Below are 20540 nucleotides of genomic sequence, written 5' to 3'. Positions count from 1 at the left end.
GAGGCCACACACTCTCTAAATAAAGTAATCTGGGCTAAAAGAAAAGGGGTTTTTAAAATTCATTTATACTATCAGATTGTTGTTTGGACAGTAGTGGCTTTACATCATTTTTGGGGGAAAAAAAAAAAAAAGCCAAAAAAATGTGCTGGAAACATCAGTACCCATAAAACATTTAGAAAGAAGTTAATCTATCAAAATTAAGTGCAAATAATTTAAAAATCCAACTCTTTCAACTGTGTAAATATATTGAATCTGCAACACACTAGTGAACATGTCATTTTCAAGTGTGGCTTTGATTATAAAAAATGTAAATGAAGATATTTGAAGTACTAACCAGGGCAAGCAAGAAAAATATTTCACTCGAAAAGCTAAGAATCACACAAACAACTGGTAAAATAAAGGGGAGGTAATTATCAGAAAAGGCAGAGAAAAACTCAGATTTGCCAGCAAATTCATACCAGGTTTGAACAAATATTAGGATTTCTAAACATGTATCAGAGAGGAAAGGAAGTTCATTTCTGCAAAGTGAAATAAACTCTAGGATTTGAGTCTGAGTAACCTGATTGAGGCATGTATCAAATGCTGAAGGATTAAAATAACGGTAGGGATAAGTCCAACCACTGTGGGGTTTTTTTGGCCAGTAGTTCTTGAAGTGCTGTGTGCAAGGCACAGATCTTACTTTGGCACTTGACCATCTGCAGCTGCTTCACTCTGGCCCCTAGTGAGTTAGTGTCCATGAAGTCCATCTTAATGAAGTAGAGGAAAGGGTCTTCAGGAATATAAAAGATTTACCCTGCTTATCATGGAGCTGTGTGCAATGTGAAATAGAGAGCAAGTGGTGCATGTGCTGATATTTGAAAAGAACTGTGGTTTAAACAGCCCTGTTGAAGAGGCTGTGAACTGTACTTGGAGCTGGCTTGGAGTGCTGAGCACTGCAGAGTGCAGTCAGCTCAACACCCCTTGTTCCCATAAAAATGTTAAGGCCTTTTTACCTATTTATTGCTGCTTCCTTTGAGCTTTGGGTTTACTGGTATGCAAAAGGGGAAAAAAAAAGAACAGGTATATGTTCTGTTGCTCAATCAACCTTTCCTCAATCCACCCTGAGTTGTCTCAGTGAGCCATTACTGCATAATTACAATTTGAGTGTGATACACTGTTTGTAGAAAAGTGTCTATTTTTAGCGGAAGAACACTACAGTCCCTGAAAGGAAGAGAAAGAAAGAAAAAAAGGGTAAAAAATCTGTAACCAGCAAATCAATGCCATTGTTAACTGATAGTACGAGACACCCCGTAGATTTACAATGCTTGCACTCAGCCACATAAAAACCACACTGAAAAGAATGCCTACCAGGGGTTAAATTCATATGCCTGCGCTGCAGCCTATTTCTGTCAACACTCAGCTCAGGAAATAAACATTTATGCTTTCTGAAATGAAAGTGTATTTTTGAAGACTAGCCGTCAGATATTTTTTGCCCTTCACACTTTCAAATGCTTAGCCTTTTTTGTAAGTTGACTGCAAAGTGCATCAGTTTGCTAGGCAAAAAAAGAAAAAAAATAAAATCTTGACAAGTGCCCATGGCATCATTGTCAAGCACACGAGTGTCTAGTAGAAGATGGCAGGAGGGTTGGCACAAAACATGCTTCCTTCAAGCTTCTTACCTCAGGGGTACCTGACTCCTGAGAAGCCTTTCAATCCTTCCAAGTGACGTTACTGCAAACTGTCATCTGGTTTATTTGGAGTGCGCTGTATCGCAGATAAACATGCTATTTAACTGCAGGTCAAGGTACAGAGTCATTCTGCGAGCAAACGCCTGAGAAACGTTAAATGGCATTGACTTGGGGAGGGAGATGGAGAGAGATCAAAGTTGTCACCAATATGGTACGTGCTAAGGGGGGGAAAAGGTGCACAACATTGTATTTTAAAAAGCTGTTGCACAGTTCTACAGTTAAAGCGGTGACCTGCAGGGCTCTCAAAGATTTAAGGGCGCACACAATGCACGACAAAGTCCAGAACCACACCATCCTGCAGCATCTCGGCATGGTTTGGAAAGAGCTTGGAGGTGTGGGTGGAGAGGCTAACACTGGTTCAGAAAGCTGGAAGTGCATTTCATCCAATGTGGAGACATTTTAAAAAGTGGTTACAATTTAATGTAGAAAATGTCCACTTGTCAGAGGATGTGGTTGATCTGGGGCATTCACATAACAAGAGCTCGCAGACTCAGAGCTTAGTGTGAAATAAGTATAACCTCCTCCAGACAATTAAAAATAAATCTTTTTATATAATAAAAATATATATGCCTGTGTAATCTATTCTGTATATAAATATATATTCCTGTGTAAGCTATTCTTTTAATTGTGACTTGTTGAATACATATTAAAAGGGTATTGCTGTGATACAAGAGATATGCTGGATGCTTTCACATTTTCTGAAAAATCAAAACAAAAACAGATTAATTACAACTTGATGCAGCTTTACATTCCCACGAGGGATGCCTTTAAAAGTTAAAACATGCTTTCACTGAACAGGCTTTCAAGGGAAAGTTACTTCGATCAGGAAGAAAATAGTCATGCTGATTTGATTTATTATTGAAGAGTGGAACAGTGTGGTTTATATTTGCCAGTTTTTCTATAATGTAAAAAATTTCTTTTGATTTTTTAATGTGTCAAGTAAAACCAACTGGTATTTTTACTGCTCCAGAATGCAGATTTTTCAAGAGTGCAATACAATAAATTATAGGCAACATTCCATTTCCCCCCCTCTTCAGAGGGCAAATGTAATTTTCTTTGACTGTGGCACACAAATAAATGTTATTGAAACACAGTATTATTTATTTAAAAAAAATGAAGCTAGTGACAACAAAACTGTACTAAAATAGATAAGCAAATAAAAAAGGAAGTTGGGGAGTGTTCAGGAAAAAAACCCAAATACAGAGAGAAATTGCAGGTTAAACTTTTTTAATCAAAACTGATTTTATTGCTTTTTTCTTAATTAAACCCCGCAGAAGTGTGTGAAACATTGTTATACCTGAAAAATTGTTAATTTGTAAATCACAGGGACAAAAGGGCTCCACTGCAACTTTAAAGTTTCTATGCACGTAAATGTCAATAGAGTGCCTTCTCCATCATCAGCACTAAATTCACATTGATGCCTCTTTTCTTCTCTGTATTGATCCTTCCATGAGAACGTAGATTTGTATCTGTTAATTAATGCGTCCTGAAACAGCGTTTGTATTAATCAGGCAGATAAGAAAAATTGGATGCCTGCACCCTCATGACAACCGTAAAAGTGCTGGCCCTGATAAAATCGTGGATGGACCTCAATAAAAAAGTTCCTCCTTCCACTCAATAAACTAATCATCCTGCTTTTAATTATTCGGCAGAAAGATGTGTGGAGATTGGAGAATGTGTAAATCTATTTACTAACAGCAGTGTCTGGGAGGGAGAATGGGGCTGTCACAGGACGGTGCTGCAGGCTACATTCTCTGTCCATCTGCTACTGCACAAAAACTGGTTCTTGAAAGACGGGAAGGAACAGAAATGTTGAAGCTAATTGAAATCATGAATTCCTCCCTATAACCTTTGAAATGATTATTTCTTCGACATTTCCCTCTTATTTATTTTAATCACAGACGTGTTATTTTCCATTGTCACATCTTCAAGGGTTTCCTGTTGTTGTTGGCTCAGTTTTTGTTGGTGTTTTGTTTTTTTTTTTCTGAAAGAAGAGAGCTACAGTTCTATCACAAGACTCAAAAGACAGAGAAAATGAAAACAAATAAGGAGGGAGAGAAAAATGAGAGAGAGAGAGAGCATGCAGCCAGTTTTATGTTTCATTTTTTATGGATGCCTGGTGGTTTGGATGTGGGCTTTTCTTTTTTCTTGTATTAGTTTTGCTGCTTAGTGCTTATAGAGAAAATCTTGTTTGGAGTAGACGCCTTGCAGATTTGCTAGTTTATGATATATTCTTGCTTGACTGTAACTCTTGACTTTCAAAACAGAAAAATGCATTTAAGTGTAATTGAACGCAAAAAAGAATGTTCTTACAGCGGGAACCCTGTCAGAGGACATGTAAGCAGCTCCATAAACAACTAAATGAAAGCCTCAGACATGTCTTAAGACCCTTTAAGAAGAGCTTGACTAATCCCCTTTGATGATTTTATTAAGTACTTGTGGTTGATGGTGCCAACTGGCAAACTGCTGCATTTCACCAACAGGCCAGGAAAATCACTTCCTCTCCCATATTGTATCCTAGCACCTAATGTGATTGGGATATTAGCAGTTTGATATAATAAATTAACAGGTACTGTAAACAAGAGTCTGAAAAGGTAACACAGTAAAGATGTTTGCCTTTAGTGATCCTATTAGGAAAGACAGCAGAGAGAGGAAAAAAAAAGGCAAAAGTTAAATTAATTAAGAGGCATTTATTAAAATTTTGGTTGCCCTTAGAAAAAGGATGATGTGACTGCTATTCAGTTGACATTTCAATGTGTCACCCTGTTATTTCAACAAGTGTAGTAGAAGCAGAAGCCATTACTGAAATGATTAGTGTCTTTTCTGCGAAAGGTGGGTGTTATGTCTCTTTCCCCTGAGGTTAAAGTTCAAAGAGAATTTTTCTCTTTTTGACTGGCACCTTAATTCTATTTAAACATCAGATCTTCCCTTTTAAAAAAGTTTTATTTTTTTATCTCCTAAATTGTCCTTCTTGGTTTATGGTAGTGATGAATAGAATCAGCAGATCCCTGTTTCACAGCATCAGATTTTTAGAACTAAGCACAACTATTTCAGAACAACGAAGACATGATACAAATCACAGACTGTCACTGCAGAACCCCCAAAATTATTAGCATTCTCACAGGAAGAGCCTGCAAATTCCAGCCTGTTTAAAACTTTGGTTTTGATTAGAAAACATTTGATTTTTTATTGATTCACTTTCTTGTAATAGGATGAGGAGAGGCACAAAAGCAGAAGGGAGAATAATAGCATGTTTTATCACAGTGTATATAAAAATAAAAGAGGAGCAAATTTCTAATAAATCTGATAAATCCAGGTGTGCTTAATTTTTTTTCCTTTTTTTTTTTCTTTTTTTTTCCTACTCAGGATTCTCCACTTTGTCTCTAGCTGACCAGATGAGCCTTCTGCAGAGTGCTTGGATGGAGATTTTGATTCTCGGTGTTGTATACCGGTCACTTTCTTTTGAGGACGAGCTCGTATATGCTGAAGATTATATTATGGATGAAGACCAATCCAAATTGGCAGGCCTTCTTGACCTTAACAATGCCATACTGCAGCTGGTAAAGAAATACAAGAGCATGAAGCTGGAGAAAGAAGAGTTTGTCACCCTCAAAGCTATAGCACTTGCTAATTCAGGTTGGCAGAGTGGCATGACGGTTGCTACATTTTTAATGTGTCACTTTTTTTTGGTTTTTTCCTACCTTCCATAATACTTTCTGCATGCTTGTTTTAAACATGGTTTTAGAATAAGAAATTGCTAATCAGACTTTAGCTAAAGGGCGACAAACAAAGCAGTTCAAAATAAGAACAACTTTCTGTTTCAGTGTAATTGGGGAATATGTCCCTAAGGGAGTGGAAAATATTCCGCTGTATGATTTGGAGAGTATTTTACAGGCAAAGATCCCTTCAAATGAATATAGATGTTGTTTTCCTAAAACCATTCCATAATTCAAGCAAGCCTAATCATTGCAATTAAAAGGAAAGAAAGGATGCTGGAGAATAGGCTATATATTTTCTCTTTAAAGGCAACTGCTGATTTATTTGATAGGGTGAATTCAAGATACAGAAGGAGGGAGGAAATCCTTATTAAATCTCACAAGGACCACACCTTACCTTACGGATCCTATGCAGTTTTAGAGATGGTGCTTCTGCAAAAATTATTACCTGTGCAGCAAGAGTTAAAAATCTCAGAAAGAATTTTTTTTTCTGCATTTGAATTTAAAAGTGCTGAAGCAGTGAATACTGTCAGATAAGTAAAAATCGTTGGTGCTTTGTTGTTTTTCCTTTTGTGTCTCCTTAATGCTTTATTGTGGTCTTAAGTCCCTTTTAGCATTTGCATAAAGTTCACGATAGATCCCTCTTTAATGACGTGCCGATCATTAGATACCTGTGTGTCAATAACATGCTCTGATGCTATGTTCCATTGACAGTCACACCGTGCCCCTCCATCTGCTTTTGTTTTGACCCTATCTTTGAACTTTATCTTGGTTGCTGGCCAGTAGTTTTCCCTTTAATTACAAGAAGGAAACTGTCAATAAAATCTGTTAAATGGGATGCAATGAGTGGCTTGAATGGGCGGACGGCTATTTGTTCAAATTCTGCAGCATTCAAGGTATTGACAGTTTGTTTTCTGGGGCCATATGTGACGATCAATCTCAGGCTGGGCTCAGCCGCGCTGAAAAATGAAAAACCAGATTGCTTTTGCTTACTTGTGGATGACGACTTGTGATTTGGCGCGGTCCTAGTGAGATGAGACCTTCTGCCCAAATTGCCCCCCTGAGAGCCAGGACGCGTGACTGTTTTTGGAAATAATTTTTTAATTGATTTTGTAATTAACAGTTCATCTACAATATTGATGCATGAATCCTCAGATTGATAGGAGGGAAATTGTTTTCAACAATGAAGTTGTACTTTCCTATTTATCTTTGTAATGTGATTTAGCACTCTGCATTTTTAATTGGAAATATAATTCAAAAACATGCAAAGCCAAAAGGCTTGTTAGTTTCTTTGTAAAATATTCTCCACCCCACTAACTCTGCCCTGAGTTTTAGAATATTATCTTATTTCCAGAATTAGCAAAATGCTAAAATGCCTCTAAAGATCAAAATTATTCTTAATTGAAGATTTATTTCTAATTTTTGAACATTGTAAATAGGCACTTGAGGATACTTTGTGGCTACGGAAAGGTTTTTTCCTTAAAATTGGTCATGCTCAATGACCAGAGCGAGAAAGTTGTCTGGAATTAGGAGTCTAAATGGAGAAGGGTTTTTTGTATTTATTTTGATTCTGTAATTCAAAGACTACATTAGAATTATTTCTATAGTTTACTTGATAAAAAGGATAAGGGGTAGAATATAGGGATATGAGAGTGAATACCATTCACACCTTTTTTTCCCTACCCCCAAAAAAGGCATGCAACGTTTAAGTAATAATAAAAAATAACTGCTGCCAAAAAAAAGTTTAGTCATACATTGTGCATAGAGTGTATCAAAATCATCTGTAGCTTCATTAACTTCACTGGAAATTACAACCAGGATAATGTCAGAGATAAAGACAGTTCAGCATACTAAAATTCAGGGCACACTGAAGTGAAAACATTTCCTTCCCTCATCTTAAAAGAAATAAAATTGCTGTCTTAAAATGAAACTGTTGCAAGGAGGAGTTAAAAAGCAGCCCAGCCATTCCACTTCACTTTCAACAGTGTTTTGACTGCTGGCATTCAACATTTCAGCTTCAGGTTGTATAGGCAGCAGATACCAAACTTCTATCAGCTGTAGCTACACTAACGTGTAGGTGTAAAATAGCACCTGCAGAATTACCCCCCATCAGTGGATATCAGACCATTAGTGTTTCATTTTTAAAATGCTGCTAAAATTAAAATAAAATGGAATTGCATTTTTTGCGCTTTTTTTTTTTTTTTTAATAGACAAAACCAGAAGAGCTTATTTTCATAGAACTGGGAACTTGATTAATGTAAATGCAACTAATATAAAAAAAATAAAATGCCATTATAAAATCAATCAGTAGCAATTCACATTTTAATATGTTTTATTGCTACTTCTGCTTCCTTCCACTATTTATTTTTCTGGTTTAAAATATGTTAGCCTTTCTATAGCTGTAGAGAGTATAATAAGAAATCTTGGGTGTCTCAGACATTTTTGCCATATCTGCACTGTCTAGAAAGATTCCCAGGTTGACTCTACTATAAACAGTAGACAAAGATGGTTTTATACCTCTGTGTCTGTGTCCGTGATTTATGATACAGTGTCATAATACTTTCCATGCTGGTGTTCGGAAGCAGGGAAAAGAAACTGTGGATTGTCTTCATATTGATTGCATTTTGTTTGAATAAATACCACAAGCTTTGTTTTGGCCGACAAATCTCAGTAGCCTGAGCATTAAAACACCCCAACTGTTAACTTTTCTTTAGGCCTGCTGAGCCTACTTGTGCAGTAGTGGATCTAATCCTGCCATTTGGTCCCTAAAAGGTGGGGAGGAGTAGCCATTTTTCAGGGAGATTCTCTGACAGCCACTATCAAATGTTCCCTGTGCAGGGTTGGCAATGCCACGCCACTTCTATAAATTTCCACAAATGCAAAGATGTGGCAACCTTGTAGATTGTACTGATTTCAAATGAAGTGCAAATAGACTCTGAAAAGTTTAAATATATATGTAAGAGCACAATACTGAAATGCATAGACGTTTCAGTCCTGCCTGTGTTAAAATCTATACAGGCATGATTTCAACAGTTACATTTAGTATGTAAATATGGAATTTATCAGGTTAGTTTTAAGCATCTGCATTGATTCAATAGTAATTTATACAGCCTTTACGCATGAAATCCAGAGAAGTAACTCTTTCTTTGGCGTTGTCCTTGTCCTGCCAGTATCACGAGCTCCTTCCTTCTTTCCCCACCTTCTGTACATAAAAGCCAGGAGGTACCTTGAAGCTGCAGGATGCCACTGCCCCGCGTTCTGCCTCACACCGCCCAACTGAAGCAAGCTGGCACCAATGAGCACTTTGTTTACCCACGCAGAAAATCAACTTTGAATGGTTTCCAAAACATGCATGTACCAATTACTTCCTCGTGTGTAAGGGAAGGTGAAATATTTACAAAATGTGCCTGAAGTGCACACAAGTGCGCGCACGTGCACCTGAACGCTGCGGCACAGCAAGGATGACCTGCTCATCTCTTTTGTATTAGGGGACGTTTCCACGTATCGATTAGGCAATACTAAACAGGGAGTTGCAGGTGAGCAGTTTTTTGAAATTGCCTAATCAGTAAGGGCTAAATTGGTCCCTCAGTCCGAATGTTGCAGAAGAGCTTAGGAGTCACAAATGAGAGCAGAGTTTTAAGAGCAGCTCAGTTCCCTTCAAAGACCTAACGTAAGGAACTAGAGTGTCAAAATACATTAGCGCATTTGAAAGTCTGATCTGTGTGCATCTGCTTAATAGGCTACTGGCATCTTGAAAAATCTGACCCAAATGTGGATGCTAGGCACTTAAAAGTATAACCCTATGCACTGTTGAAAATTTAATCTTAAACGCTAATACTGCCTGTCTAGCCTGTACCACAAAGAAAGAGAATCATCACAATTCCTGGTCTCTGATACTAACTCTCCTAAAAAAATAACTGTCACCCTTCCATTACCGCAGGAGTGAGAACCAAAACGTATCTTTTGCATTTTAGCATAATAAAGTGCAGTTATGCTGTCATCCTGGTTAAAAAATTAGTAAGTTCTTACAAGTTTTTTAGCTTTCCAGGCACAGTGTACTCAGAGCACCAGCCTATCACCATTAAATGATAGTTCATAACAGAAGTTAATTGGTAGAGCCCAGTAAATGACTTACTCCACAGGACATCATCTTTATTATATGTTTATGTCACAACATAATAATGTATTTAATTTCTAATAATGTCAGTTTTTTCCTTTTGTTTTATTTAGTCATCTTGCTAGTGTTAAAATTCATGGTATAGGTAGACAGAGACATACATCCACACATACATACATACACACATACATACATCCACACATACATACATCCACACATACATACATACACACATAGGGCTGTGTTAAGGGTGTGTTACCAGTGTTTATTTTGCCAAATATAAATAACAAGATCTTAATTCTTGGATGTACTTTTGTGTAGGGAGTGGTACATCATAGAAACAAGTTTTAAGAAAAAGAAGTTGCCCCTGTAGTCAGTTTTCATGTTGCTTGAACTCAGTTTCGTCCTCATATTCCATTTTAATTTAATCTAATAGGTGGCATTCACAATTTTTAGAGAAAATAAATAACTATTCTACCATTTGCTTAAATTAGCATAAAGAAATGGCAGCAGAGTTAATCAATGGTTAATTAATGGTTAATCAGTGGTTAATCGTATTTTTTTTCTGGTACCTGGTGTAGTAACTGAATAACTTCGAGATATTCCTCACATAGTTATGAAATAAGTAGACATTATTCACGTTAGTAGCCTGAGACTTGCAAGAGACAAGAAGCCAAACTAGTGGCTCTCAGTGGTAATAGTTATGGTAATTGTTCATACCTTGGTAGTGGATAAAAAGGATTTCGAAGCCTTCAGTCTCCATTTTCTTTTAGTTGGTATCTCACTCCCCACCTCTATCATTCAAATTCCCTTTTCCCAGACTTTTAGTAGCCCTATTGAGTAGGTACTGAAACCAGTTCATAGTATGCAATTTGTTTTGTATTGTGAAAACATATCCTTTTATTTATTACCTTTGCTACCTATCCTAGTGGAAAGTAAACCATTTCAGGAATAAAAAAAAAGTATTTGTTTACTATGTTTTGACTTACTTTATGCCAGTGGTTTTAGTTCACCACTAAGCCAGTTAGTCCCTGAAATAAATAGGCATGTTCCATGAAGCAATTCCTTTTCTTTCTTTGCCTTCCTTTACTACTGTGTTTAAAAACTGTTTTGAGGCTTCAGTTTGTATATCTCTTCTGAAAAGTAGGCCAAGCCAGGGCAATCCAGACTAAGCCCTCATTCAGTAAAATCAATCAAATTGATAAAAAACCCCAAAACCTTTGTTTTCCTTTTTTGGTTTCTACTGCCTATAATTCCTATGGAAAAGGAATTCTTAATTTATTCCTCTTTAATTTTCAACATATATATACTCTTTAAGTGTCTGTTTCCAATAGAATACTCCAGATGTCAGATCATTTTTGCCGTACTCTTTTGCAAGGGAAAATATTCTGTTTGCCTCTGTGCTTGTCTCTTATCCTAACCAAGCAGACCCCATCAAATAGTTCTGTTCAGGAAAAACAGGCAAATAGGTAGTCAAAATGAAGTATATTTGTTTACCACACACAGGGAAGACCAAAATAAGTATCTGGGGCAATTTCAGTTCTAGACTGCAGAAGGATGGGAATTCTTGTGGAGTGAGAGAACCGAGAACCTAGTTCGATTTCCTATTGACAATTTCCATGGATTGCTTCTATCTTGAGCAATATGCTTTTCAAAATGTCATTGTGTTTCATTTATATTTCTCATAAAAAAAACATACAGAAACAAAATGTGGGCAAGCACTTTGCGTCCTTGTCCAAATCTGGCATATGTTTCAGGAGGAAGAGTTCTGTAATTCTGAGAACAGTTCTCCCATTAATAAACACTGCAGTGGATTTTTAGGGGGTTTTGGATTGGCAGTACAATCTAGGTAAAAAATTCCTTTTATTTGAGACATAATCCAGATTAGGATTTTGTTGTCCTTATGTAAAGCAAAAAACATTTTGCCGCCTGTTCTTACTCTTCATCCCATCCAGTTCTTCCAGGGCCCTGGAAGATACAATAATCTGATTTATCCAGTTTGAGTTTGTGAAATGCTCAGCTATACAGAATCACAAACATCACATCAATTGCTGTCTTTCAAGTACTTGTTGGTATCTACCTCTCCAGTGTGGTTTACCAGCATCTTAATGTGTGTATTCACTGCTGCATGCCCCCTGCTGCTTCACTGTAATAATTTCTTCCTTCCTGCTGTCTGAATTTTCTGACATGACGAAACACTTCATTTGAGACTCCTGGTTTTCTACCACTTCTTAGTGATATTATGTACAAAACACACACCAGCCCTTAGCTTTCCTCAGAGCAGTGTTTTGAGAGGCCTTCTTGCCCCTCAGTTTAGGTGCTTCCTGATTTTTAGCTAGTTGTTGCTCTGTGTGATGTGTTCCAAATGATTTCTCAGTGGCTGGATGTTTGTTTGCTGCATTTGAGATGAAACTTGAATTTTAAATGAGGTAGATTGTAATCTGAATTTCTGTCTGGACCTTGCGGTGTTTTTCTTGGATGAGAACTCCAGTTTTCTCCTGTTCCTGTGCGATGATATGATCAATCAACTGATCAAAAGAGGTACAATTCTATTTTCCCATCCTGTGGTGGTGAAAGAAAGCATTTGCAAGGATAGAATGAGATTCTCCAAGCAGAGCTCATTTGTTGATCTCACTCTCTCCCATCGCGGTTTTGATCGGGAACAACTTTTCCCCTTGCGAGACTGAAATCCCACGTTCTCAGCAGCATGTTGTATCAACAGTTCTTGTGTTCATCTCTTGACCTCAGTTTCAGTAACCTGTGTTTTTTTGCAGGGCATTTACCATCAAATTCTTCTTTCTTTCAAATGACACTGTGAAATTACCCTGTTTAATTTCATTGTTTAAATGGGCACTGATTTTTAAGTGTATTACATCTGGGTATAGGTTTTGTCTGGATATTACCTGTGTAGGACATAATCATAAATTATCCAGACTGTCTGCAAAGCCACTTAAAAAATCCCAAGCCAACCCAAAACCAAAAGAATAGGGGTTAAAGAATAGGGGTTTTCATGGTATAAGAAGAAAAATCACACTCTTTGTACCTCACCTGTAATTCAGTTTCATATTATCTGTGAAATTATTTCTTTATTTCTGGATTGTCAGATTAGGTCTGTGTTTCCTTAAATTAAAGTGGTTCTTGATGACATCACTGAGGATTGGGTTTATCCCAGTAAAATAAGCAGTATGTAGCAAAAAGTTAGCCTGTTCTGAATTCACTTCTACATCTGCCAGTCAGTAGTTACTGAAAAGATTTCTTTCTTTTATTTTTCCTCCTCTTTTCCCCTTGGCTAGTTCAGCATTTTCAACCATTTTGCTTATTTTCAAAGGCTTACGCCTGAGGGATTAAGATCTACATTCGTTTAATATTGGGAATAAAGTGGAAGTTCCAGACTGCAAGGCTAAAACTTGAAGAAGGATCTTTGTAGAGATTAATATTTTCCTGAGCAATCTGCGAGCTGAATCATGGTCTAATTAAATAGCACAGATTTATTGAGTTTGCATTTAAACATTGGCAGACCCTAGAATGGGTAAAGCTGAAATGAGTTTGAATCTTTGCTGTAAATGGGGAGTTAAATTATCATAGTAATTTGATTACATAATTTTTAAATCTTTCAAGCTAAATGGCCATTTTAAAAGAACAATTTGAAGTCTTAATCACTGTTGGAAGGGCCCCTCTCTCTGTGTTTTTTTCTTACCCCATTTCCTGTGACCAGATCTGTTCCCCAAGGCACAGCTTCCTGAACTGCTCCATGAACCACCATTTGGCTGTGGAGCACTTGCATTAGGGCAGCAGAGAACTGGCTAGTCTCATTCTTCCCAACTGCTAAATAGATTTCAAAGACAGCAACAAATACATTAAAAGCTTTACTACTATTACTTTTCCATATAAGTAGTTACTCTGTTTACTGGAGGGATGGTACACAATCACCCCTGCGAGGAGAGGGTAAGACTCCTTGGGTTTGGACACAACGGTAGAGTTTTGAGAGCACAGAGTGTAGTAGCTGTGTTAAAAAGCAGGATTTGATGTGTTTTCTGGGGGGTGTTCTCTTCCTCTTTCTTCTCCTCACTCAGTGTCATTGTAAGAAATATGCAGAGTGTAGATATTTCTAACACTGCAGGCCAAACTGCTATCCAGTCTGTAGAGTTAAACATCTTAAGCAAGTGAAAAATATATTAGTCTGGAATCCATCCATCATCTATTTTCAAACTTGGTTACAGTTGCAAATACTGATTCTGGGAAGAATCAGACCAGTTTTCTAAAGGTTTAAAACCTAAACCTTTGTAGTCACAATCTCCAGAAAGACCTGTCTCTTTATGCAGTATAGTGTAAAAAAAAAAAGTCTTGAAGACAGTCTTTAACTCACCAAAGATTTGTTGCAGAAAAATTGCTCCTATTTGGTTCCCCAGCAAATCTGGCCCTGGCACTGTGAATCTGGGGAGAGGAAGAAAAGATGTGTAATTTCTGCACAAACAGTGCATGGTTTATGAAAGCGAGAGACACAGATCTTGTGTTCTGCAGCACAGAAGTGAATAGCCAAGGGCTTGGGAAAGGGTTAGGGAGTAAAGACAACAATTTGTTTGGAATTTGCTTTCCAAGTTAAGCCTGGTGGCTGGACACTGCTTAAGACATCAGTCACGTCTGCATGTGTGTTTGTGTGTTTGTGTGTGTGTGTTAGCATGTCTGTATTGATTACATATGTTTGTAGGACACAGAATTCAGGGGTTTTCTCTTATTGACATAGAATTATTAAATAGAATTATGATATTAGAAAGCTATCAAAAATGTATGGATTTGGGGAATCGTCTCATGTCAATTAGAACTAAATTTTGCTAGAGGTAGTACTTGCCTGTCATCTTTTTTAAAATGTTGTAGCCTTCTTTGCCCCTAAGAGAGATATTTCTGCATCTCTGCTTTCAGCACAGGGTACCTTGATGTGCAGTATCACATCCCTGCAGCGTTTGTCTTAGTTGCATGCTTCTTAGAGCATGTATTCACTAAGACTCAGAATTATTAAACATGTAAAATTCCCATAGGACTCCATTATGTGTAATTAACAGATAAACTGTCATCAGAATCAATAAAACGTGCTAAATGATCCAAACTTGTATATAATTAAGTGTCTGTTTTAGAGTGGGAACTGTAAGTTTTATTTTTTTTTTTCTTTTCAATTTGCACATTTGTTTTGACAATAGAAGCTGGAACATTTTTGTTAACCTGTTACTTACCGGTTTGTATTTTGGTTTACATGTTTGTATTTGGAAGGAGAGAGGTATTTACTATTTTGCCTAATTATCTGAGGAAGCACGTCAGCTTTTAGGAAATGAATCTTAGATGCCTCTTATTTCCCTGAATGTAATTCAGATATTTGAAGCATGTGTAAAACTTGATGTTTAATCATCAACAGGGTAAAACATGAGGCTTTGTCAGACACTGATCCAAGGCATCAGGCTGCTGAATACAGGTCTTGGAAACAATAATAGAAGTCGGTTCTTCACTATCCAGCTCCTCAGTTATTATTCTGTCTGGGAATGGTAATGGAAAGCAGCGTTGTGCTAACTAGCGTTTTCAAGAATAAACTAATTTTGCCATGTCCCATTTTCACCCTGAGCAAAACTTGCACCGTGTAGCCTGTCCTGAAGACTTGTACTCCCTCACAGCACTTATGTTTTCATATGGTGTTTTACTGGTTCTGTAAGTTTGTCAACCATCCGCATTTTGGTAGCTGATAGGAGCTGTTTGGTGACCCCTTTCACCTTTGACTGTTCTTCCTTACTTGCATTCACCTCCCTTTGGACTACATCAGGGCTTTTCTGGCATTTATGACTACATAAAAGTCAGAGAATTAGGGCTGCTCATCCAAAGTCATCTCAGCATGGTCCAGTAACTGCGTATTCTCAGGGACATCTTCCCTTTCTGTATCTATACAGTTGCGGGTTTTACAGTTATTTCAGTTAGATCTTTTCTTTTTATTTCACACTTCCATTGCTTTACTCTTTCCAGGTCATGTAGCAGTTTAGTTTAGTTCCTGATGTGTGTTGTGTCTAGGCTTGTCACTCAATACTTACACCACCAAAGCATCTCACCTGGAAAGGTACAGGGCAAGGTGTTTCCATTGAGTGTTTTATAAAAAATGCAAAACCCCGACACTAACAAGATAAACCACCGTCTGAGTGGGTGGGAGAGAAGGATTACACCTTGTAGGAGATGTTAGCTTCACAGAACAAAAGCTGTTCAGGAACATGCTAAGTGTTGCCTGTCTGTCTGAATATGCCTGAGAGAGAAAAAAAAAGTAGCTAAACCTAGTAGGAAATCCCATCAAACCCGCATTTCCCTGGTGTCGGTGCAGTGGTCCTAATCCCACAGTCAGCGTCTCTGAGCAGCGAGTAACGACCACAGCTTCCAACTCGGCAGCCTTGCAACCTGACGCTGAGTGTTACTGAGCTTTTCCACAGCAGGGCAGTCATCCTTGCTTCCCTGATAGAACACAGCCCTCCATTCATTCAGCCCTCTGGTGCTGTCATTTCTCCAAAGCAGTAACCGTAAAGATGGTTTGCGGAGCACCGGGGGTGACTGTTTTACTTGTTCGAGAGGGATGAGGAGAAGAATTACTTACCCGAGAGTTAATTGTGCGTTTGTAGTTCCATGGCATTTCCATATACTTTGCTGAAGGTCAGTATAGAAATTAGTGGGTAATTATCTTCCTGCTTTGTGAAAGGGGATGGACAGAACCAGTGACAGTGTCGTGCAGCCGTAGCGTTATCAAACTTCTGGCACACCAAACTGAAACCTCCTGTTGCTCTTTTGTTTTGCAGACTCAATGCACATAGAGGATGTTGAGGCAGTGCAGAAACTTCAGGATGTCTTACATGAGGCTCTGCAGGATTATGAGGCTGGGCAGCACATGGAAGACCCACGTCGTGCAGGCAAGATGTTGATGACTCTCCCGCTTCTGAGGCAAACCTCCACCAAGGCTGTGCAGCATTTCTACAACATCAAACTGGAAGGCAAAGTCCCCATGCACAAACTTTTTTTGGAAATGCTGGAGGCCAAGGTCTGACTAAAGCATCATGGGCTTCCCCATCATGCACGTTTTAAAAAAAAAAAAAAAAAAAAAAAAAAAAGGGAAAATAAACAGGATAATAATGGCAAAGAAACTTAGTGTTTAATTAAGGAAAAAATGACTGCACTGATATTTAGCAGCAAGACTGTGAAGCAGCTTTCAACTTTTTCTTCTGTGTCTTTCTGATGCAGTTTTTTCTTTTCCTTTTCCTTTCCTCTCTTTTCCTTTCTGTTCTTTCCTTTCCTTTTTTCCTTTTCTCTTTTTTCCTTTTGCTGCTGAACTTTTTAAAAGAGGTCTCTAATTGAAGAGAGATGGAAGCCAGGCCTGCCAAAGGATGGAAATCCATAATATGGATGCCAGTGAACTTATTATGAACCATAATGTCCCCAATGACAAAGGAATCAAAGAGAGAACCACCGTACCTAGCAGTACAGTACAACACGATGAACTGACTGAATGCAGTATTAGATTTCATAGGAGCAGTCTCTAATTAGACGACTAAGCGACGATGCATCGGCTGCTTCTTATCATTGCATTTTCCATCTAGATCAGTTACAGCCATTTGATTCCTTAATTGTTTTTTCAAGTCTTCCAGATATTTCTTAGGTTAGCTACAATGTAACTTTTTCAGGGAATAGTTTAAGCTTTATTCATTCACGCAATACTAAAGAGAAAGAAATACTGCATTTTTGTGCTGGCTTGAACAATGATGAACAATAATGAAGGACAAATGAATCCTGAAGGAAGATTTTTTTAAATGTTTTGTTTCTTCTTACTAACGGAGATTTTTTTGTACCAGCTTTACCAGTTTTCAGCCATTTATTAATGTGGGAATTTATCTTACTAAAGCAATAGTCGAAGGGAAGGTGCATATTATCACGGATGCAATTTATGTTGTGTGCCAGTCTGGTCCAAAACATCCAGTTTCTTAACATGAGCTCCAGTTTATAACTAAATGTTCACTGACTCAAAGGATTAGATTACACCTGCAGTATATCCGAGTAGTCTAACATATAAATACTCCATGTCGAATACGAATCCGTAACGGTGTTAGGAGACAGCGACCGTACAAAGGTGTGGTCGCTACGTGATTTCTAACTGCTTCAGTTGCAAATGAACGAGATACTGCCTGTTTGCAAAATTATAACCTCACACGCAGAAAAACCCTATGAACCAATAGTAGCTTAGAGGCAATGAGGCAAACGCCGCCGTTCGCAAAATTAAGAAATCAGAGTAGTAGACTTCTGACCAAATTTGAAGAATTTAACACTTCTATACCTTATTTATTGATTTAGACTTTATTTTGTAAATGGCGAACCTTAACAAGTAGCTAAACCAGTATATGTGCTTTTCAACCAGTATTGTCACAGCATGAAAGTCAGTCAGTTTCAAGACTGTTACGAGGTGTAATCTAATGTATAAACCGATTAGATGCCCCCAGAAAACTACAGTCGCTAAATAGCCAATAAACAATAACCTCCATCAAATGCTATACCAATGTACCAGTGTTAGTAGCTGCTCCCTGTACTATGTGAACATCCTTATTCTATGTACACAGATGTAATTAAAATTGTAATCCTAACAAACAAAAGAAATGTAGTTCAGCTTTTCAATGTTTCATGTTTGCTGTGCTTTTCTGAATTTTTATGTTGCATTCAAAGACTGTTGTCTTGTTCTTCTTGTGGTGTTTGGATTCTTGTGGTGTGTGCTTATAGACACAGGGTAGAATTAGAGACAATATTGGATGTACAATTCCTCAGGAGATTACAGTAGTATATTCTATTCCTTACCGGTAATAAAGTTCTTCCTAGTAATAATTAAGAGATCAAAACTCCAAACAAATACTCGTTATGAACAGATACACACTGAAATCATAATATTTTCAAAACAAGGGATAATTTCTGTAACAGTTTATTATAGAATACCAATGTATAGCTTAGAAATAAAACTTTGAATATTTCAAGATTATAGATAAGTCTAATTTTTAAATGCTGTAAATATAGCTTTTATTCAATCATCTCTCAGATGTTGTTATTAACTCGCTCTGTGTTGTTGCAAAACTTTTTTGGTGCGGACAAGTTTCCAAAACTATTGCTACGTTGTGTGCTTTAAACAAAATAACAATGGGCCGATGCTCCGTTGGCCTAGTGCTAGGAAAAAAAAACAAACTGTGTATCTATCATTAGCTATATGGGACTATATTGTAGATTGTGTTTTCTCAGTAGAGAAGTGACTGTAGTGTGATTCTAGGTAAATCATCATTAGCAATTCATTCAGATGGTCAATAACTTGAAATTTATAGCTGTGATAGGAGTTCAGAAATTGGCACATCCCTTTTGAAAAATGTCAAAAAAAAAAAAATACAACTCCTGGGAAAAAGGTGCTGATTCTATAAGATTATTTATATATGTAAGAGTGCAAAAAAAAAAAAGTTTATTTTCCAGAAAGTTTGTGCAGGGTTTAAGTTGCTACTGTTCAAGTACACTATATATATATAAATATATAATATAAATATTGTTTTTGCTGTATCACATTAAAGAACTTGGGCTTCAGGGTCAAAAGCCAATCAACTAGAAGTATACAAAACCACACAAAAAATGGAGATGTGTTAAAGGCACACGGTGCAAACTTTAGTTTTCCTTTTCCGTAATTTTTTGGAGCTGCAAAAGAACAAGTATATCAAGACTGTAAAACCATTACCTGAAACTTAGCTAAAAAAAAAAACTGCACGGGCTTTATAATGTTGTTCATCTTAAACCTTGCTGGAGAAGAGTTCTTTCAAGACCACTTACTTAATGTGAAGTGTTGGGAAAATTTCAAAGGGTGTATGTTTTAGCCATAACAATTTAATTTCTATTTTTGCTTCATTTTTTAATTTTTTCTTATTTAAAGCAATATGATTGTGTAACTCCCAGAAGTTACACATTTGTTTCAATCAGATCAGATTGTTGTATTTATTCCACTATTTTGCATTTAAATGATAACATAAAAAAGATATAAAAAATTAAAACTGCTATTTTTCTTATAGAAGAGAAAATGGGTGTTGGTGATTGTATTTTAATTATTTAAGCGTCTCTGTTTACCTGCCTAGGAAAACATTTTACGGCAGTCTTATCGTGCAAAGATCGCAAAAGGACAAAAAAAATTAAACTGCTTATAATAATCCAGGAGTTGCATAATAGCCAGTAGTTAAAAACTGAAACAAAACAACAAATGAAAACAAACATGTCTATAGCTGTAGATGGGCTTCACATCTGTATAGCAATCAACTGTATATTTTTGTGATGTGTATCATACCGTGTGCTCCAACCAATGTCCATTTGTGTAAATGTATTTATTTTATATTGTATATATTGTTAAATGCAAAAAGGAGATATGATTCTGTAACTCCAATCAGTTCAGATGTGTAACTCAAATTATTATGCCTTTCAGGATGATGGTAGAGCAATATTAAACAAGCTTCCACTTTTGATTGCTTTTATTTTATTTTTTGTGTTGTGGGGTTTTTTAGTTTTATTTTCCTTTTTTGGAGGAGGAAACAGAGCAATTAGTATTACCTTTTGTTACTTCCATTCAAAACAGAGCCAGTGTTAGCACTTCTCCCTTAAAGTACAGTATGAGTGTAAATAAATGCTATATAAAGCCTTGTCAAAATGAATTCCAGTGTGGTACAAGACATTTTGCATACTCTTAAATATGCAAAATGTCTCATAGCACATTAGAATTCAGGCTGGCAGGCCTTTATATAGCACTTATTTAATCTTAAAGCATCTTCACATCAACCTGCATTACTCAAAATCATTGCCTTTCTGTCAATGCCATAAAAGAAAACTTTCCCACTATTTTAAGATCGCATTAATATCGTATGGAAGTACTTCTTTTGCTTTCACCATCAACAGCTGAGTCAATCATTCATT

General features: G+C 37.0%; 1 protein-coding gene across 21 annotated transcripts in view; it reads left to right on the top strand.

The window, feature by feature from the left end:
- The window catches only part of ESRRG (estrogen related receptor gamma), a 403057-nt gene extending 382962 nt beyond the window's left edge, over positions 1–20095 (top strand). For all 21 annotated transcript variants that reach the window (XM_027897314.1, XM_027897329.1, XM_027897327.1 and 18 more), the window contains 2 exons: positions 5094–5363; positions 16376–20095. In XM_027897314.1, the coding sequence (XP_027753115.1) occupies positions 5094–5363; positions 16376–16620 (515 nt within the window). In that variant the 3' untranslated portion in view covers positions 16621–20095. The remainder of the gene's footprint in view (positions 1–5093; positions 5364–16375) is intronic.
- The last annotated feature ends 445 nt before the right edge of the window (positions 20096–20540 follow it).

Source organism: Empidonax traillii, unplaced genomic scaffold (assembly GCF_003031625.1).
Source record: "Empidonax traillii isolate 1590-97213 ecotype Southwest subspecies unplaced genomic scaffold, ASM303162v1 scaffold535:size1322822, whole genome shotgun sequence".
Classification (NCBI taxonomy): Eukaryota; Metazoa; Chordata; class Aves; order Passeriformes; family Tyrannidae; genus Empidonax; species Empidonax traillii.
This window is presented reverse-complemented; position numbering and strand designations above follow the sequence as displayed.